The sequence below is a fragment of the Gymnoscopelus braueri genome (genome assembly GCF_963280865.1).
Source record: "Gymnoscopelus braueri genome assembly, chromosome: 14".
Classification (NCBI taxonomy): domain Eukaryota; kingdom Metazoa; phylum Chordata; class Actinopteri; order Myctophiformes; family Myctophidae; genus Gymnoscopelus; species Gymnoscopelus braueri.
Window position 1 is genome coordinate 48,086,908 of NC_137619.1, and position 22,451 is coordinate 48,109,358.

Here is a 22,451-nt window from a genome sequence, read left to right on the forward strand (position 1 = left end):
TATATATATATATATATATATATATATATATATATATATATTATTATTTTTTATTAATGCCGTACTTTACCATTCTATGTCACACAAAAGTAGCAAAAATAGCCGATCTACAAGCTCAAAACGCGTCCCACTGCTATTTTTGAATTGGAATCTTGATTATTTTTTTATTTTTTTGGAATCCTGAAAAGTAACATTTATTTGATTTCAAATGCATTTAGTTATGCTTATGCTAACTTTATGAACTTAAATACAAATACATTGGACATAAAAAATTATTTTAATACTAGTCATTAAGCTACTTATCTAGACTGAAGTAATTAAAGCGGGTCATGTTTGCATGTTTGGAATTGTAACAGCTGAAATCAGAAATATATCAGTATTCCGTTATTAACCTGCGGGCCACATTAAGTGAAGGTGGGGTCGCATGTGGCCCCCACGCCGCCAGTTGCCCATGTATGCTTAGTTTAAGGCCTCCAAGCCTTACAGACGCATGTCAAAGATCCCCACATTAATATGTATTTGGAAACATTTTGTGCCAGGGACCCTCATACAAGATTTGTGTTGTTACAATGTTTCAAAAGTATTCAACACTTTCTTCTAAATGTTTTCAAGCTTTTTAAAAGAAAAATAGCTCATCTGCAGGCTCAAATCTGTTATTTTAGGCAAGCAATTTGGTCCTACAACAAATGTTAACCATGCTTTCATATCGACAGTGTTGTTGCCCCTTAACCCCCGGCCTTCAGGTGGCGTGTTCTTTGTCCAGGAGAGCTTCGTCCTGCAACACGCGTCCGCCATCTTTGAGTGGGTGTTCTGCGTCATCATCATGCTGTTCTACGGGACGTTCTCCTTCGAGTTCGCCGGCGTGACCGGCGACACCGTGATGGTGCTGGCCAGAGGGGGCGCTCTCGGACCCGCTGGCAGAGAACACAAGATGGAAGCGTTGGGAGGGTCCGGTCCACACCCCCACCCACACCCACCTGAAAACATGTCCATGCTGTAGCCTCCCCCCCGGGCTGACCATTGAGCCGCAGCGCCGGCTTGTACTCCTGTCAAACGTGGCGGGTGGGAGCAAGTTTAATTTAGACATTTCTGTCCACACCCGTCTTGAGGAATTGACATAAACTATGCCAGAACAGAAGCCTGACTGGGCTGAGTGGACTGTACCATCTCAGCCCGTCTCAGGGGTGTGTTGACAGGCTACAAGGGGGACATCTTGGTTTGCATTGTACTGATATCTGAGGGCTTGCGTCTGTATAGACCCTGATTGCATTTTTGCACAGCGCCAAGAGAGGAGTTCGCCATTTCTGTCCCCTCGCCTCCCCTCCTCTGTCGGCCCCCCTTTTATCTCCTCTGTCCAACAGAGGAACACTTGACCAATCAGATAAAGGAAAAGCCAGATGCTCCAACGCTCCCAGGGAAATGGTCTTGGGACAGTCTCCAGTTGAGCGGTGGTCCATCGCACTGTGGAGGAAGCTGCCGTCTGGTAACATGGCACACGCTGCTGGACAGCCCACGCACAGAGAGCGCACAGAGACTGCGTTAGAATAGTGAGACCCACAGTACAGACCACATGGAGTTTGTCGCTGATGTTCAAATGGGAGCGAAGACAGCTAAATAGACAGAGAGAGCTTATAGGGCATAGCAGTGGCGGCCATTTTCTGGTTCCACTCAAAAATAGTCCATGCATTTTTCCCATAGCGATTTCCAAAAGTATTTATATCAATTATTTTAAGCCTAGAATCAAGCCATCCAGGCTCCTGGTGAATCATGTCCACAAAACATTTGATTCTGTGAAGAAAAAAAACTACTTTTTTATTTAAATTTTTAATATATGATATACTATATTTAATAAATAAAATTTGTTTTGCCATTTTCAAAAATCCTTTTTCACAGAATAAAATGTTTTATGGTCATGATTCACCAGGACCCTGGATGACTTGATTCCAGGCTTAAAATTATTGATTGATTATTTTGGAAATCTCTATGGGAAAAATGCATTGGCTTTTTTGGAGTGGAACCAGAAAGCGGCCGCCACTGCTATGTCCTATACTAGTCTCAGAGTGGTGTCACTTGCTGAAAATCATTATTATCGTTATTGTCATCAAGTGACACCGCTGTGCGATGAAGATGAAGTTAGGCTTAAGAGAGACAGGTCAAATCAGTCCGTTGGGGATGTCGACAAATGTTTGACTGGATGCTCCGGCTCAAATGGGACAGAGGTCAGTATTCTTGCAATCATTTTCAGTTTGAACATGCGTCACTGTGGTTGATCATCAACTTATGGTTCCCTCCACATGTAAGGAAAACTAGAAAGACTCTACCATTACAAAAACCCATTTTTTTCTCCCACTTTGGATGCTACACTTTGTTCGAATAATGGAGAAATTGTGCCTTACCAATCCAACCTCTTAACGAATGAAAATTCTATTTGTTTTTCCTCCTGACGGACAGAACTCCAACACACACAAACAGAAAGTCCAACCGTGCATTTGTACTGCATATTCCGCTGTGTGTAAAAAGTATGGAAGCTAGTTGACATTTACCATACAGACAGAATCCAAATGCATACCAGCTAATTCAAGCCAGAGCTCTGGGCTAATTGACTTAAATAACAGGAAATCGTAAGTGTTTTAAAGGTCGGTAGACGAAGGCCCGTGTCTATTTTAAACCCAGCGGGGGAGTAGCAGGGTGGATTTGCTCTCAGTATTTTCACTACTCTTCTGTGTTTACTCTCTTCCCCATCACCAGAGTTATGCGAAACCTCATGTAAACATTTCCCTCTGGTGTAGAGGGACAACGGCAGTGGTGGAAAAAGTACTCAAATTCTTTACTTAAGTAAAAGTATCAGTACTGCAATATAGAAATACTCTGTTACACTGTAGAAGTAAAAAGTCCTGAATTCTAAATTTACTTGATTAAAAGTACACAAGTATTGGCATCAAAATGTACTTAAAGTACCAAAAGTAAAAGTAGTAAGATGTTTGAAAATAGCAGATCTACAAGCTCACAACGCGTCGCGATTCGACTTTCAAATAGCCTACGTATAAAATAGGGCTAATGTGTTGCATAATATAATAACTTGTATCTGAAAAGTAACGAGTTACTAAAGTTTTCAAATAATTGTAGTGGAGTAAAAGTACAACATTTGCCTCTGAGATGTAGTGGAGTAGAAGTAAAAGTATTGGAAATTGGAAATACTCAAGTATAGTACAAAAACCTCAAAATTGTACCTAAGTACAGTACTTGAGTAAATGTACTTAGTTACTTTCCACCACTGGACAGCGGGACATTAATGCATAATCAATCCGTCAGAATTCACTCTCCTGTCTGCAAGTTACAGTACAGAATGTACCAAATATCTGTTTGTCTGTGGAATTGGTGCTAAAATACCTTTACCTTTTGCTGTTCTCACATGAGTAGGGATTTGATAAGTGAAAGCAATAGCAGGACACTGTCCTGTGTCATTGTCATCAGTGACGGCATCGTTTAAAAGCGTGATTGCAGCAGATTGACAGATAGTCCTAATAGGAGCCATCTTTGTGCCATTATATACTGTACAGTTGGGTGACAGATTAAAGAAAAAAACGGAATAACTGCGTAGAGAATCAATGAATGCATTCTGCTTTCATACAGGTATATCTTATGACAGAATTAAGCAGTTAATCACATCATGCTTTGTGTCATGTATAAAGCAGGCCCAGTTGACCTTGATCACATCATGCTTTGTGTCATGTATAAAGCAGGCCCAGTTGACCTTGATCACATCATGCTTTGTGTCATGTATAGAGCAGGCCCAGTTGACCTTGATCACGTCATGCTTTGTGTCATGTATAAAGCAGGCCCAGTTGACCTTGATTTTGGATCAAGGTGTCATCAGGGAGTGACCATGAAAGAGGCGTCATTATTGGGACACGGGTGGCAGGACATTTCCTCAACGAGCTAGTTTCTCAGTAGGAACTAGGGCTGTCACGATTACAAATTTGAGTTGACGATTAACTCATTCACTGCCACTGACGTAAAAAACGTAATTTGTCCCGTTTACCAATCCTGCCACTGACGTAAAAAACGTAATTTTTTTTTTTTCAAAAAAATTAATTTTTTTTTTTTTTTTTTTTTTTTAGTTTTTTTTTCAAATTTGACCCAAAGACCAAGGAGATATGATTGTTTAAAGATCTACACTCCCATCCACTTCCTTGTTAACTTAAAACTTAAAAATTCTGTATCTCGGCTCCTGAGTACTTTTTTTTTTAAATGAAAAATCTCTGGCAGTGGGCAAACGCGGTCAGCAATAATTGTGGCAGTGAATGAGTTGTCACACAAATAATTGAGATTAATTGTGTTTTTGGCATTGAACATTGGAACAAATTGATAAAAACGTAATTTCTGTTTGCCTTTTAGGCTTCATAATAGAAACATGCACAGAGCAGATAAATAACTTATATATACAAAAAGATTACTGACATTTAATAATTTTATACTTTAAAAATATTTAAAGATAGCGGAAATAGCTAATCTACAAGCTTACAAAGCGTCACGATCTGATAGATGCTATTTATGCTATTTCTGAATTTTTTTAATGTTTGAAAATGTATTAAATGTTTTCAACATGGAAACTATTATGACGATTATGCAAAATAATTGCAATTATCTTGTGATTAGACGATTATTTAATAATTGTGACAGGCCTAGTAGGAACAGTGACTAAAGTGACATCTGCATTTCAATCTGTGGGGTTGTAATACATTGTGGTGTGACATTCAGTGACCTAGATGCTCATGCATTAGTGCGATGTGTAAGGAAAAACAGAAGAGCAACTCTTCCTCAGGTGACAGAGTGTGTTGAGGCTGGACTAAAACCAAATGCACTGGTCAGATATGACTGATCTTTCACCATATTCTCAAGTGTATGTGTGGCTTACCCCAAGAGAATGAGACAGGACTGAATTGTTTGACCCCTACAGTGAGGGGGTCTGGTGGGTGGCTCTGTTATGCTGTGGGGGACATTTTCCAAGCATGATTTGGGGCAGTTTTTCCCCTTGGAGGGAAAGATCACTGCAAATCAGTACCAAGTTATCCTGAGCGATCGCCTTTATCCACAGATCTCAACCCAGTTGAACACTTATGGGAGATTTTGATGACCGTCGTCAAAACACCAAATGAGGGGATGTCCTTCGTTAGAATGGTGTTCCATCCCTCCAGTAGAGTTCCAGAGACTTGTAGAATCTATGCCAAGGTGTATTGACGCTGTTCTGGTGGCTCAACACCATACTAAGACACTTTATGTTGGTTTTTCCTTTAACCCTTTAAGACCTGAGGCGATTCTTTAAAAAAAATCTAAATCCTAACAGTTTTTCAAAAATAATGTAAAAAATATTTTTTCACGATTTTTCAAAAATAGCAGATCTACAAGCTCATAGCGCGGCACTCGGTGCCGCGCTATGAGCTTGTATATCTGCTATTTTTGAATAGCCTAAAGAAATCTAAAAGTGACACAGATGCGTTCCAGGTATTAATGGGTTAAATTGTCACCTGATATATACCGTACATTAGTGCTAGATATAAGTCTATTTTAACAGATAGTATTTACATTTACATTTTACAAATATAACTCTCCAAATATGTTGCTCTAATGCATACAGTCACGTGAAGCTTCACTAGGCTATCCAAATCTTTGGTGGGCTCATCATCATTGACATTGTAGTCATCATCGGATTGTAGAATGGCACCAAACTGGTCCACTTGAGACTTGAGATACAAGTTTTTGTATTCAGAGCATCCCAGCACATGCTGAGAACCACGGCAGAGTTTACAAGAGCAGCTGTTTTGTTGGCACACTTAACTGCCACTACACACAAACTGCCTCAGATTAGACACCGTCTTTGAACTTGTTTTCATCTTTGTCTTAGCTGACGTGATTCTGCTCATACTGAAGTCTTTACAGTGAGATGTGATGTGTGGGCTGTACACCTTGACCACGGTGCTAATGAACATGCTCAAAATCTATATGGATGGAGGAGTCTGAATTGGGAAAATGGTCACTTACTCCCCCCTACTGGTCACATTGCTTATTGCATGTAGACCACAATCACCATGGCTGTATTGTTGGTACCAGCGTGGTTAACATTGTACATGTAGGTCTAGTTTTGTACTTGGAAAGTTTTTAAACGATTGTATCCGCAGCCAAAATGTATCTTGTTGCCAAATATATTTTCTTTTTTTTTACCATTTTAACGGGTGCGGCCACCCAATACAAATAGTGGTATTGTAATATTACGCATTGTTTTAATAAAACATTGTGCACTTTCAGAACAGCTCATCTATTTCGCCTTTTATATATCTTAACATAATTTCCCTGCTGCTCTTCTATCCCAACTATCTCTGTACTTAAATTTTTACTCCATGGCGCATCGATATTAAGCTCATGTATAATTGACCAACACCTCATGGTACCAAACATACGTTGACAATATATAATACAATATATGAATCAATATATGAACGATCAGATTAATCAGATTGACATTTCCATGTCCTGAACTGATACATTCCACTTCACCTTTTCAGTTCAACAGAGATCTCTTTCGTCCTTGTGTTTACTGATTGACCTTTGCACTCAGGAAAACATGTTACGTCACCAGCTGCAATCAGTGAATCAAAGCTAAATCAACAGCGGCTTCTGTCTCGTTTTTTTCTTTTTTTGTCTTCTTTTTCATAGTTTGTTCTCTCGTTTTGGGTCTGTTTTATGTATATTTCTTGCATACCAGTTGGGAATGTTATTTTATCCTTGTATATCCTTGTATTGATTTTACACGTCAAAAAGTGCCATTTCCTTGTTTGTGAATGTGTGATCGCCATTCGGCCATGGTCCCATAGGTGCTGTGGTTCTCAATGTGGGGGTCCAACCGGGGACCCCCAGCTGTCATTGGGGATTCCATGGGGTCCCTAGCTAAATTATTGATAGTTAGAAAGTAGAAACCAAATGGAGCCATAAAGGTCTGTAACTCTGAGAGTGTACATATGGAACCAAATGGACCCTTGGTTCCATATGTACACTCTCAGAGTTATGGGGTTCAGCTGTCATTGAGGGGATTCCAGGTGGTCCCCTGCTAAATTATTGATAGTTAGAAACCAAATGGAGCCATAAAGGTCTGTAACTCTGAGAGTGTACATACGTATATGTATATATGTACACTCTCAGAGTTATGGGGGTCCTTGAAGTTAAAAAAGATGCTGTAGTTAATCAGGGCTGGCTCTATAAAGCTTGACAATGCTACCGTAGCTGTTGGTACATTATGCTGTTCACACCAGTGTGTTTAGATATCTGCAAGGCAAGCCAGTCTACTTGTGCTATCCATTCATTATCGGTGAGACCACCTCAAAAACAAACCTGCTGTTTCACGCTTAATTATCGTTCTCTCGGCTGAAAAGCGACCATTTCCCTATGTGCCTTATCATTGTTGTTTTGATTCTAAAAGAAACCAAAGAGGTTTAGGCTGTACGTTCTGTTTTTGATGAAAGGAAAATGATTGTTTATTTGCCTTAATGTTTAAAAAATAAAACTATGTAAAGAATGCAAACCTTTAGTTTGAAATCATGTATTCACCACTCTTCATAATATATATATATATGCACGCACGCACGCACGCACGCACGCACACACACACACACACACACACACACACACACACACACACACACACACACACACACACACACACACACACACACACACACACACACACACACACACACACACACACACACACACACACAGTTGCCTATATACTTATATACTTTACATTACAGATCATTGTGTATGATCTATTATGTAAAATGACCCAAATGCTTCATATCTTTAAAATATTTTATTGTCAAGAATTATTTACATTTTCTAGTTTCGTTACCAACTTCAGAATGAATAAAGTTGACAAGAAAATAACAGATCAGCACAAGAGCTGAAATGAGTTAAAGGAATAACCTCTCATAGAATAACATGCTGGACAGATGGAAGCAAGATTGAATACAGTATTATTCGCCACTGTGTCAGGGGAATAAACCTATATTAATAATCCACTAGCAGAGATTTAAGGATTGATTTGTTTCCTTATCTTAACATCACATCATTTTGTGTTTAGTTGCATTTGGCTAAGGCAGTTAATGTACACAAAGTGTCTGCTACAGTGTAAACAAACTAACACATTTTCAGAGAGAGAGAGAGAATTTGACACTATGCTGCATTAAAGAAACTTAAATTAATGTCAACACTACGGAAAGAGGAAGTCTACATGCTACGGAAAATGGCAGCAGCACATCTGTGGGAAAGATATTCTGTTTATCGTCACATTCAGGCAACTTAAAGTTATTCTCACCACAGACTACCTAAGAAGGCACATAAGAACGTAAAAATGCCAGTGGTCCACAAAGTGTGCCTACTGTAGGTTTGATGGCTTAAATTGCAGTCCACCACAGAGCAATTCATAATGTAGATAATTAAGTCACAATTGCAGCAAGCGCTATACAAACATCAAGTCATCAGTTTAAGTGAGAGCATTCATTTAAAACCCAGCTGTTGCAATTTTAGCAAAAACAACAATACATACCTATTGGTATAACTTTCTCATCTTAAGTGAAATTATTTCCACCAGCTTGGCTACACAGCGATATAAGGCACTTGATACACTGATAAAGGGGCCTGAGCAGAAGATTAAAACAAAGAATAAGATGGATAATAGATTGCTATTTTACCGTTTTGGTTGTAACATAAGTGATAGGTTTGTCTCACCAAGATAAATGACCTGTGTTCTTGCACATTGATTGTTGTTATAATATACCATAAACTGTAAATATGTTCCTATGGCATACATTACAAAATAAAGACTTATAAAATATCTTTTTACAGAGCTATGATAAAATAAAATAAAAGACAAGAGAAGAATGTTTTCTTGTGTGTTGCTGGGGGGGGGGGGTAGGCTATCCTTTTCAGCAAAGAAAAAAAAGACTTTTAAGACTTTGGTTAAACAATAAACAATAGTTAAAACTTCAGATATTAATATGATTTTCAGTCTCCAGTCAGAGATTGTAGGTCAAGTATAATATCTTCAGGTTTCATATAAGCACCATTAACAGCTGAGGCTAGTGTTGCTAGGTCACCAAACAATACAACATATTCACTGTATTCACTATTAAAAAAACAAATCTCATCATATATGATGAGTTTATAGATTATTCGTTTTTTTACCCTCCCGATTTAGTCATTATGTCAATTCCCCCATTTGTATAGCAGTGGTGAACAGTAACTAAGTACATTTACTTGAGTACTGTACTTAAGTAAAAATAAATTGGATACTTTAACTCCACTACATTTCAAAGACAAATATTGTCCTTTTGACCCCACTACATTTCTAGGAAGGGGGAAAAAGTACATTGTGAAAGCTCACAATTCGTGTCCGGTTGATTAAGCAACTTTCACTTGTAGTTGAGTAATATTTGACCGCTACAGTAGTACTTTGACTCAAGTGCTGAGGTTGAGTACTTTGTCCACCTCTAGTGAGTGGTTTCACCAGTTTCTATCCCAGTCTCCACAGTGGTGTTGCACCACCACTTGGACACCAACTGGGATGCCCTAGATGTTGCTTAGTTGTGCGCTTAGTGTGCAAAACCAACTCTTTGATTCACATTTGTGCATTAAACAAAACAAAATAGTGGCACCTTGTAGGCTATGAATTAAACACAAATGTAGGTTAGCGATATTGCCTTAAGACATTATTTGTGGGTGTGTAGTCTATACTATATCTGAATGGAAATGTGCCCTATTGTGATGTTCTAGATACATCACAGTCTTCATCATCTCACCTTGACTAAGACGTCGCAGTGTGTGTGTGTGTGTGTGTGTGTGTGTGTGTGTGTGTGTGTGTGTGTGTGTGTGTGTGTGTGTGTGCGTGTGCGTGTGTGAGTGTGGGTGTGTGTTAGAGAGAGGGGGGGGGGGGGCAGAGGGGACAAAGAAAGGGATGGCAGCGAGATAACCTTAACCCATATGGGGTACAACCACAGGGGCGATTATAAGACCACTACCTCAAACCAAAACCTAGAATTGGTTCAATAACGTGCTAACTTTGGCTTTATTTCTTCTTATAAAAAACAACATTTATTTACTGATTTAAAAAAAAGAAAGAAATAGTCTTTCTTTTGTGGTTGTATCCCATAAAGAGTCATTCTGTTCCATCTCCGCATGAGCAGATCTCAGCCAGTAGGGGGCGTATTTAGTAGTCGAGCTTCTTAGGAACCTCCCAAGTGAACTCTGGGCGACCAAAATGGCCGTAAGAGGCAGTCTGCTGGTAGATGGGCCTCTTCAGGTTCAGCTCCCTGGTGGGGGGACAGCAAACATACACAACATCACATGTGGGAGAATTCTGAGCCATAACTTCACAGTTGCGGCATAGATGCAATTAGGTGTCCATATAATTACAAGATTTTTCTTTCCTGAAGGACTCAAGCTTAGAATTGTGAGTACACTTTGAAGTAATGTTACATTTTAGAGCACACACACACACACACACACACACACACACACACACACACACACACACACACACACACACACACACACACACACACACACACACACTGAAGGTGGGTGTATTTCACTCTTGTTTACCTGACAATGACTCCAGGCCTTAGGTCAAAGTTTTTGTTGACAATGCTGAGAAGCTCGGACTCTGACTTCTTGGAGGAACCGTAGGTGAAAAGGGAGATGGAGAGAGGGTGGGCCACCCCGATGGCATAGGACACCTGTAGAGCACACACAGGTAGAGGTCAACATTTTTACTGCACAACCATGCATCTATAGGGTACGGTGACCTGACATCCGGTTTGGCCGGGATTGTCCCGGTTTCAAGCTGGGTGTCCCCAGTCTTGACAAATATCTGTAAAACACTAAAATGTCCCGGTGTTCAACATTCACTACCAAACTGGCCCGATTGTCGCCACAATTAAAATAACACTTGTTTTGTGTGCTTAAATGGATGCTCCGGCATGCTCTGTTCTGTTGAAAGGTGTGCTAAGTGCTAAAATAATTCCCCATCCTGATGAAAATATCAGGTGAAAATAAAATAAAAAACGTTTCAAATAAATTGTCAAAAGTAGTGAAAATAGCCGATCTACAAGCTCACAATGCGTTGCATTGCGACACGTTGTGAGCTTGTAGGTCGGCTATTTTCGGTATTTCTTCAAGTCAGATTTACCGAAAGTGATTAAGTGTCCCGGTTTGGGTTTTTGAAAATATAGTCATCCTAGCGTAGAGATCTACGTTTTTTCCACTGCCCGACCATGCATCTACCTGTAGGACCAACATGCTTGTATTGTAATGTGTGCTCTTCTTCAGTCTCACCTGCACCAGCACTCTCCTGCAGAGCCCGGCTTTGACCAGAGACTTGGCCACCCAGCGGGCAGCGTACGCAGCGGAACGGTCCACCTTGGAGAAGTCCTTGCCAGAGAAGGCTCCACCGCCGTGAGCACCCCAGCCTCCGTACGTGTCCACGATGATCTTCCTGCCCGTCACACCAGCGTCACCCTGTCATGGAGAGAAGAGCTACATGGTAGGAGATCTGTGTGGATTGTTTAAAATTGTTAAATTAAATTAAAAAAAAAAAAAAAAGACCCATGCATGAAGGAATATTTTACATATCGCGCAACTCGTACCTGGGGTCCTCCGATAACAAAGCGACCGCTGGGCTGGAGATGGTAGATGGTTTTGTCGTCCAAATACTTGGCAGGAACCACGGCTTTGATCACCTGAGGAAGGCGATATAACAATTAGATATCACTTCTCTGTCGGATCAAATTGATTTGTTGTCAGATATACGGCCTTCATCGCGTACGACTCCCAAGAAGAGTATACCTTCTCTTTGAGGACGTATTTCTGCTCCTCCAGTGAGACGCAGTCATCGTGTTGGACTGAGATGACCACGGTGTGGACTCTCTTGGGGATCACAGCGCCGTCCTTCTGGTCGTAGTGAACCGTCACCTGTGGGGGACAAAGGGCACAGAGGTCACGGGACGTACAGAGAGTCTCCTCAACCAGGAACCCTGAGCGCTCCAGTGTCCAGTGACTGACTCCAGGGATTGTCATGTGGCTTAAATGAACCCCTCACACCAGACCTAATTTTAGCCATTTTCCTCTGCAGTCCATCCAGGCTGTTCCCTTGTAACCAAATAAGCCACTATCCCTTTCAATACCCCCCTGTACCGGGAAGTTAGAGTAGGCATGTCAGGAAAGAACTCACGTTGTGGGACTGGTTGTTGGACATCAAGGAACTCTTTTTCTCTTTGTAGACTCAACTATATCTTGTCCTGCTATGCTATTATATGTATATGTTTGGGGTGTAGATTTGTTGATGTAAAGAATACAAATATTAGCAAACAAAACCCTGCCTTTCAATTATTCGATTGACTCACATGAGCAAGCATTAAATTAAGGTCATAGGTTCTAAATATCGGTTAACTGCCCACCTCTAGCCGAGGGCATATACCACCTCAGGGGTCTGGCGGTTAGAGTGTCCGCTCTGAGATTGGGAGGTCAGGATTCAAGCCCCCGGCCGGGTCATACCAAAGAAAAGACTGTAGAACATGGACACATGTGCCTCCCTGCTTGGCACTCAGCATCAAGGGTTGGATTGGGGGCAAGTCCCTGCGACATACTAGCGTCATCTCCAAAGGGTGTACCTTTACATAATTTGACATACTAGTGTCATGTCCAAGGGGTGTACTTTTACACCATGTGACATACTAGTGTCATGTCCAGGGGGTGTTGTACATCAGTAGATAGGCTCCTGCACATGGCTCGGGTACCATTGGTTCCCAAGGCTACTTACTTACTTAGCCGAGAGCATGGAGACTGCCTGGGGGGCTGCTGGAGGTCACAGTAAAACTAGACCTTGACCAGGGACCACCACAGAGAGGGCCTGTGGAGTTACAAACTGCCCTCAACAGGATTCAACCACCAACAGCCACCACCATCTGCCGTGTGTGTTTGTGTGTTTGTGTGTGTGTGTGTGTGTGTGTGTTGTGTGTGTGTGTTGTGTGTGTGTGTGTGTGTGTGTGTGTGTGTGTGTGTGTGTGTGTGTGTGTGTGTGTGCGTGTGCGTGTGCGTGTGCGGGTGTGGTTTATAAGGACACCCATGCAAGGTTACTGTAAGCCCCCTATGTGTATTTTACGATACTTTCACTTTAATTGTAATTCACTGCATAGATGAACACTGGTCTGTATTTGTATTCATCCTGTACTGTCTCTTTAAGAAGGTCAATCGGAGCGGGCTGGGGCACAACTATGTTTGGGGAGTGGCAGGAAGATATGTAGTAACTTTATCATCTTTTCTTGACATATTATGTACTTAGATACATGAATCATACTACAGCATGTTGGATACTAACTTTATTGTGGAGTGCTCCTCAGTCAAGTGGAAAATACAATAACCAGAAGGTTGCAGTGTGGTGAGGGCGGCTAATCCTATAATTGATATGTCTTTCTTTTTGCATCTAGAAGGGCAATGAAAAGAAATGCATAGACTGATTGGACCCAGTGAAAGGAAAGAAATTCAGAGTCTGCACATTGGATCATGCTCCCAAAGTGTATAATGAACAAAAACTTGAACTTGAACTTTTTTTCCCCATTGAAAGGATACCAACAATGACTTTGTGGGCCAACCTTTCACAAATGAAGACAACTCAGTGGCCATGTGATTAGGGTGCGTATCACAAGTACAAAATGCCCTGACCAGCGAGTCCCCGGTTCGAGTCCTGGACGACTGACCGTTGGCTGTAAGTCATTCCCCTACTCTCTGTCTGTCTGTCTGTCTGTCTGTCTGTCTGTCTGTCTGTCTGTCTGTCTGTCTGTCTGTCTGTCTGTCTGTCTGTCTCTCTCTCTCTGCATTTCCTATCTTAGTATATTGGCTGCTTTCTTGTTGTGGCGGTGCACACATACCATCAATGGTCTTTTTCAATGACATGTAATATTTTCACATCATGTTGGGAATAAATTGTAAAAAGAAAAAAAAAAATTCCCCAATCTTTCCATGTACCCCCTGCCAGGTAAGTACCCATAGGGATACTTGTACCCCTGTTTGGGAACCACATCAGTGGTTCTCAACCTGTGGGTTGGGACCCGGAATTTGGGGGGGGGGGTCCCCAGATGACAGTAAAGTGACAATTTAAGGACCTTTAATACCTAATATCTAAAAAAAAAAAAAAAAAAATAGTAGTAGATGAAGAAAGATCATTACTGCATCAAAATGATCATTATGAGCATGTGCATGTGGCTATTTTCACCATTTGCAAGTCAAACTAAATGTAATGCCTCAACTCCTACAATTCCAAGTGCCTGGCAGGGTGGGGGGTCCCCAGTTCAAATATGATTATTTTGAGGGTCGCGGCCTCAAAAGGTGGAGAGCCCCTGCCCGTGGGACTCAAATGTAATCAAACGTTTCCTGGCTGCTTTCCCAGCAGAAAGCCTCAGTAAAAGACGATGTCGCCTTCTGTTCCCGCATCACATGCTGCTGTAGTACTGGTTCGTTAATTCAGTAATACTATACTGGCACCGTAACAATACGCATGCCATACAGCACAATCTGGCATAAGTCTAAAAGCTTTTTGCTCAATTGACTAATTTGAGGTATGAAGTATGAACCACTTTCTTCAAAGCCATTCTTCACCCATTTTTTGATCTTGCAGTGTAAGAGCATTAAATCAACATTTCTTCATAAACTGCTTCTATAGCAGTCAAAAGTCTATTGTTTTCCAGAGAACAGAAACTTGACGCCTTTTTTTTCGAGGCTGCTGTTGATCCAATTTTGTCCGCTGGCACCAAAGCCAATCCCCGCAAGTCACCCAACATGGAAACAAAGAGCTAATTCATGAGCACTCTGCTAAAGCCTGCGTGGAACAGCCAGTCTCACCTGTGTCTTGGAGTCAGGGCGCAACCAAGGAACGGAGCCATTGCGTCTGAGTTCTGCCATCTTTGAGTTGAGTTGGTGGGCCAAGACGATGGTGAGTGGCATGCACTCCTCTGTCTCGTCTGTGGCATAGCCAAACATCAAGCCCTAGGTAGGTGGGGAGGGTGAAGAAACAGGGTAAGAGTCGATCTGATTTATGATAATGATCATCAAACAATTGGGGATACACGATATTGACATTTTGGCCGATAACCGATTAATTGCATGATAAAAATCGATCGATACTTTTCCAGTAGGGTTTACCTTGCACCTGTTACACAGTGCATGTGATTCCGTGTGCAGACTTTAAAAAAAATACTGTGCATTCTTATTACCTGATTTATTACTTACAATTTTTCCAACTAGTTTGCTTTTATTTATTCTATAGGCAGACCCTTTTGAAGGGGTCCACAGAAAACACTGATTGAAATTGCTGCCTTCAATCATCACCAAGGGGTTTTCAGCTTCACAAACAACTATAATGAAATATGTCAATCGCAACGTGTTGTGAGCTTGTAGATCGGCTACTTTTTAATTGAAAAATGATAAAATAGGGCTTAATTGGTTAATGTATGTTTTGTAATAATAATCTAAATCTACGAAGTAACTAACTTGTAACTAAAGTTTTCAAATAACTGTGGCGGAGTAAAAAGTTCAATATTTGCCTCTGAGATGTAGCGGAGCAGAAGCATAAAGTATTGAAAAAATATAAATACTCAAGTAAAGTAAAAGTACCTAAAAATTGTACTTAACCACTTAAACCCCAGCATCCGTATTGTGGGGAAAGCTTTCGCAGGAAATAGCAGATCGACAAGCTCACAACGCGTTGTCGATCGGCTATTTTCAGCAAAAAGATTTCAATAACAGAAAACAGAAAATCTACTAGCATAGAGCCCTGAGGGACTCCGCTCAACCATATGGCGTTTGAGTGGTGAAGTACAGTAGCCTAACTACTAGAGTCAAAGTACTTGGTTATACTTCCCACCACTGCAGGCCTGTGATGTAGGTGCCAGAAGTCAACATTACAACAGACACATAGTCGCGTTCCAACAGTGTTCCTACCTGGTCTCCAGCACCCATGTCCTCCTCCGATCTGTCGATGTGGACTCCCTGGGCAATGTCTGGACTCTGCTGCTCCAGAGCCACCAGAACGTTACACGTCTTATAGTCAAAACCTGCAGCACAGGGAGAGACCAGGGTCAGCTATGTATGTATGTGTGTATACGTATATCATAGACAGTGGAACAGAACATTAACATGGCAGCCCGAGTCCCTTGCATTGAACTCAATGGACTGGGTTCGCCATGTTATTCTGTCGCGCTATTACTTTGAATGGTGTGACGTCGAGCTCTCTTTCTATTACACGGACATGATGTGACCATGGCAAGACTTATCCATGTCCATGGCAAATCTTTAATTAAGTATATATGAAAAACATTTTATTTCATTAACGTTCTTTTTTTGTTCATGTAAAGTGCGATGAAAGCACTGACAGTAATAAAATCCCAAACACGGAAAAGACCATGCTGCATTGATGCATGCATACAGCCAGTATACAGTGGCTGACTTGCCTATCTCCATGATTTCTTCAATATAGAACACTGATTTAATTAATGCAGAAATTCTATAATTAAAAAATGTGTATCGCATTGGAATCGACACAATGGCACATTATGTGTCCACTAGTATACATATAGGGCACCTGGAAGAGACCCAGAGAGACAGAGAGGAGGTTAAGATACTGCTCTGTAAACCCAGAGCAGTATCTTATTGCTTTTTATCCATGCTCTTGTTAAATATTTAACACTGATGAGAGGATGCAGATTTTGGGAGGTTTGTATGGAAAATAATTTCACCTTTTCGCTTTTGTTAATTGGTGATGTGACAATACAAATGACCTCGTCCTCGACCTTGAAATGGACAGCGGACACTCAGAATTTTACTGTGCAGAGAGCAGATGTTTCTTATCTTAGTTCTTCTCACCTTTGTCAGAGTTGTCGTAGCCGATGTGTTTGATGGCGTCTCGGACGACCTTCTGGTAGTCCACGTTGGCACGAGAGGTGATCTCACCGCACAGCAGCACCATGCCCGTCTTACACACCGTCTCTGTCAGTGAAGTCATGAGCCCGGTTACTTAATATGTACCGTGCTTGTGGCATCGTGCACCATCCAACGTATTCATGAATATCTTGGTGATTAGGGGTGCAACAGTTAATAAAAGAATTATCTATATTTTATTCTGCCTACTGATGCATCTGGTTCAACATAAGGGGTAAAACGGGTGGTAATTATATAACTGTATTGTTAGTCAGTTGTACAATCTCTGATTGACTTTGGCAGTGGTTCTCAAAGTGGGTTCCGGGGGTCCCTAGCCTATTTGATCTACAAGCGTCACAATCTATACATGTCAACTGTGTGATCTACATGTGTCACAATGACAATTAATTGTGATAATGTGCTATTTCAAAAATAAAATAAAACAAATAAATACATATTGTGAATTGTGAAAAATGTTCTTGAACGTTTTTTTAACAACATATTTTCTCTTATGGGGTCCCTGGCACAAAATCTTTTCAAAAAGTGATCCGTGTCTAAATACATATGAATTTGGGGGGTCCTTGACATGACACAGTTTGAGAACCACTGGGTGTATTTAGGTGAGACTGAGCATCTTCATCTGACGTGACAGAGTACCACTCACCACAGGCCACCTTGGCATCAGGGTCTTGTCTCAAATGGGCGTCCAGGACCGCATCGCTGATCTGGTCACAGATCTTGTCTGTAGAAAAGAAGGACAAACAGAGGAGCCAAGGTTAAAGACGTGTATTGGCAGGTCTAGACTTGGTTATATAAGTGCAGTATAGAACAAAACGGTTGCAGCGCGTGGTGTGTGTGCGTGCGTGCGTGCGTGCGTGTGTGCGTGTGTGTGCGTGTGTGCGTGTGTGCGTGTGTGTGTGTGTGTGTGTGTGTGTGTGTGTGTGTGTGTGTGTGTGATGTGCACAATCACACCATGATTTGTACAGTAGGCCAGTAAATCTTTGAGCTGCTCTTTGCAGCCAGTAATCCTGGCTTAACGGCGCCGGCCAAAGCAAACATTTTAAGACTGTATTAATTCTTCACATATTCATGAACATTAATTAACCACTTTCAACCTGACGTTCCTGTTTTGGGCATGTCATTATAGGCGAAAATAAAACAAAATAGCACACCAACAGGCTTGTAGATCAGCTATTTTCACAGCATGACAGGGCTTAATTCATGTTCATCCTTTCATTTACATGTGTCATTTAGACATATGTTCTTGACCTCATATAGCATGTGATTTAGACAGATGCTAGGTTTGATGTTTACCTGGTGTCCAAGTTTTTTTGTAGCACTAAATCGTTTCTCTTTGCACATATTTACTTGACCATTTACCCTGCTGTTTGTTGACCAGGGTTCATGGCATTTAATCTGATCTTGTCACTCTGGAAAACAGCTTCTGCTAAATGCCTAAAGTGAGACTGGCATTGTAATGCCAGTTCTCATTCTTTGACTGGTGTTTACTTCTAAAATTCAGGAAAAACTATGTTCGTTTTTTGAATGGGGAGAGTGTTTTGTTTTGTCGTCCGCCTCAGTTGGATTCCAGTGTGTGACAGCAGGGTTGCAACCAGACAATACCCCCCTCCACTCATTCATCCCTCTCTTTCTGTCTGTCTCTATCTCTCTTTCTCTCTGTCATGCAGCTGAAGCAATGCAATGCAAAGGTTACATCAGAAACATCAACTATTTGCTCATCATCAACTATTTGCTCATCAACAACTATTTGCTCATCAACATAAGCGGCTTTACCGGACATGGAAAGGAGTCAAATACAGTTTGTGATGTCAATACAGTTTCAGTTTTCAAACAATGGAAAGCAACAAGATAAATGTAAAGTTCTTCATCATAGTTGTAGCCCGGATACAGTATGCACACAGTAAAATCCTCAGGGATCATTTATAATCCAAATAAAACAAACCAAACCCTTACTGATAATCTCTACGTTACTGTGCACGCTCATTGCCCGATGCAATATTGCAACAGATGTCACATGCTGTCGGCCCACGTACCTCTCCTAGGTGGTCTGTTTTCTGTTCAGATATCTTTTCTGTGTAACTTCCATACTGTACGCAAATACTGAGTATTTGTGTGTACTTCCATACGGTCCCAAGAAACTGTCTGTGGGAACCGTCCAGACCTCAAGGTTTGTTATCAGGTGAAAACGTGGTCACTGTGGCCTTCAGCCAAGGCCACACAGCCATGTGTCACACTGCAGCTGACCAAGCAGCTTCTAGTCCCATCACAAACGTTAGGGACACACATAGGGACACACGTTGGGGACACATGTTACTGACAGACTTGGGGCCCATGGAAGCTGTGGCTTCACTTGGACACCATGTTCACGTGGCATCACATTACAGAAAATATACTGTATCGTGTATGTTGTCACAGAGATGCTGTGACACCACACGTGCACTGTGCACATTGTATCAACAGTATAGATGGGCAGTTCTGCTTTTTGTGGAAAATGGCAAAATTATGAACTTTGCACAAAGTGTTGTGGCCTAAAGAAGAATTAAAAGTCTTCTTCTGCTGTATCTGAACTGTTGATTGTACTGTATAAACTTGTGACCATACAAGCAGACTGAACCTCTCTGATTCTAAAGTTTTACTTTACTGTTAAAAGGTTATGAATCTTCATAACATATCATAAATGTTTCACTACTAGTGAAATTCCAAATCTTAACTGTCCAGCCGCGTATCGTGATAAAATCTAGCAGATTATCAATTTAACCCTGCAGGGCTTTGTAAGGTTACATATTTCCAGGAGTGTTACAACATCGTTTAGTCCAAAAACTGCAGAGAGGGCAGAGTGCATTTTAACATTTCTGATTGGATGATAAACGAACTAAGAAACTCAACGTGGTTTCAGGAGACAGGAGGCCACAAAAAAAGGAAAAAGAATATGTACACGCACGCACGCACGCACGCACACACGCACGCACGCACGCATGCACGCACGCACGCACGCACGCACGGTCACAATTCATCATTCTTCAAGAAGGACATTTTTATAGTCCGTAATCGTATAGCTCTCCATAGTATAATTACAAGCTTTGTGTTGTTGCTTTGACAGATCTATTTATTATGTCTACACATGTTTGGATTTGTAATAACTTTGATTAAGCCCTGAAGCCTACTGTATGTACATAGTGCAGAGAGGTGAGTGCAGCTGTGCAAATGTAAGCATGCCACTACTGGCTCATTATTTTCACACAGACCGCATGTCATCTCGCCGCTAGTTTCTCAGTTAACTTTTTCTTTTTTAGCATGCAACCCTATACCCAACCTCCTCCTCACTGCCCATGAAGAAGGAGGGGTGGGTGCGGGGTGTAGTAAACACATGTTGAGTAAGAGTCGTATATCAATGGAATACCGTTCATTCAAGCCTGGATAGTGAGTGGAGTTCAGGAGATTATGTAATTTACGCAGCAGAGTCAGTGTTTGGTTTGAAACCATATCGTCCCTATTCTTGGAGGAGGAGATATTCGCTGAAAATAGCAGATCTACAAGTGTTGCTGAGCTTGTAGATCATCTGTTTTTGGCAAAGACAAAAAAAATTGCTTGGTATAGAGGGGGTAGAAAGAGCGCACCAAGTTGCAGAGCCAGCTCAGGTCAAGTTGAGTTTCGTCACAATAGTGGAGTAAACGTCACCTGAACTCTTGAGACTGTCACTCATCAACAGAGAAATAAATAATACTGGATCTTTCTCTACAGAAGTGGTTCCTAAAGTGGGTTCCTTGAGGGGGTTCCAAATGGACCCTTTACAGGGCTGTAACCGCTGTGAGTTTAGGGGTCTCATAGTTGTAAGACATTATAATCATGTTATAATACTTTATAATCACTGTTAAAATGCATTGTAATCACTGTTAAAATGCATTATACTGTCATTATAAGTCGCTATAAGTGGTCATTTGTTGCTTATTAAACATTATAGACACAATTATAATAGTTGACCTTATAAGTCATTATAGAATGCTTTATAATGTGTTATGATTATTGTTATAAAGCATTATGAGCATTAATGAATTCTTATAACTATAATTATACAGTGTTATAATACAGATTATAATGCATTATAACTATAAGTATGTTTATAATTCATCATAGACATGGGATGCATAGCAAGTGTTACCAATTTTTTTTTTAAAATAGGTTTGAGAACCACTTCTCTAAAGGAAGCCTGAGTTGTTGTTCAGCCTCACCTGGGTGTCCCTCTCCCACAGACTCTGACGTGAACATGAAAGACCCATCCTCCAGGCTATCACTCATCTTGTCTACCACCAGGTACACGGGACAGCTCGCAAAAAAAGAAAAAAGGAAGAAAAGTAAAACACTCCGTGGAGAAGTAGATAAAGGTCCTCAGTTCCCACAACTTGCAGCCAGGGAGTTGTGGAGGCTGCTTCTGGTTCAGTAATCCTACTGGTGTCTGGAAGGATTTAGAGAGAAACACACAGAGAGGCAGAAACAGAAAGAGAGAGAGGTAGAGAAAATATATATATAGAGAGAGAGCTGAAGCCTTGCAGCCAATACAAAATCTATCCTACAAAACTGCACGTCTATGTGCACATGGTCCTATATATGGCTAAGACCACACACACACACACACACACACACACACACACACACACACACACACACACACACACATACACACATACACACATACACACACACACACATACACACACACACACACACACACACACACACACACACACACACACACACACACACACACACACACACACACACGCGTCATGTGAACTGGCGTGGGATAGACCATTCCAGGGGGGTGTTGTTGATGGGAGGGCTTTTCCCTTTTGAATACTCCCAGTTTAACCCCTTGTGTGTGTGCATGGCGATGCTGCTGTTAGGGTGATTGACGCAGCATCCCAGTGGGTGAGTTCTGGTCAGTTCTGCTCCGTCCTGACACCTCCTGCCAACTTTGAGAGGGAGATTTTCCTCCCTTGCACAACTATTTTGGATTTTGCTTTTTAAATAATATCATTGAATTGATTAGTTCGATTGACTGTTGCACCCTTAAACAAATGTTATTGTCACCAGATGCAGAACAATCCTCTGCATTATTGGTTTGTTGTGTACAGTACAATAGTCACCCACTGATTTAGCAATACATTGTATATTTAAAAAATGTGTGTGGGGGGGGGGGGGGGGGTCTCAGTGTGTTGCGTGCATGCAAAATCTTTTAATTCTTCTTTATTCTATGTTGATTTTGGGTTATTTTTATGTGCAACTTTGTGTGCTGCTGTTTTGGCCAGGACTCCCTTGCAAAAGATATTTTTAATCTCGATGGGACTATTCCTGGTAAAATAAAGGTGAAATAAAACACTATAAATAAATAAAGCACACACATACACAAGTAA

General features: G+C 41.2%; 2 protein-coding genes across 3 annotated transcripts in view; one reads left to right on the forward strand and one right to left on the reverse strand.

The window, feature by feature from the left end:
* The window catches only part of LOC308099965 (transmembrane protein 150A), a 48,096-nt gene extending 44,102 nt beyond the window's left edge, over positions 1-3,994 (forward strand). The window contains exons 8-9 of the mRNA XM_080448867.1: positions 744-3,684; positions 3,940-3,994. Coding sequence (XP_080304993.1) covers positions 744-1,000 — 257 coding nt within the window. The 3' untranslated portion in view covers positions 1,001-3,684; positions 3,940-3,994. The remainder of the gene's footprint in view (positions 1-743; positions 3,685-3,939) is intronic.
* Positions 3,995-7,880: 3,886 nt separating this feature from the next.
* On the reverse strand, positions 7,881-21,650 carry mat1a (methionine adenosyltransferase 1A; the record flags this gene model as incomplete). Of its 2 annotated transcripts, XM_080449525.1 has the most annotated exons (10): positions 21,270-21,650; positions 17,684-17,761; positions 16,966-17,088; positions 16,045-16,157; positions 14,947-15,090; positions 11,896-12,021; positions 11,697-11,789; positions 11,386-11,568; positions 10,654-10,787; positions 7,881-10,361 (listed from the first exon to the last, which is right to left on the reverse strand). In XM_080449525.1, the coding sequence occupies exons 1-10, from the start codon at positions 21,334-21,336 to the stop codon at positions 10,259-10,261; spliced, it is 1,164 nt and encodes a 387-aa protein (XP_080305651.1). In that variant the 5' UTR covers positions 21,337-21,650. The 2 variants fall into 2 exon arrangements, with proteins under 2 accessions (XP_080305651.1, XP_080305652.1); XM_080449526.1 differs by lacking the exon at positions 7,881-10,361 and having other exon boundaries at positions 10,650-10,787.
* Between the last annotated feature and the right edge of the window lie 801 nt (positions 21,651-22,451).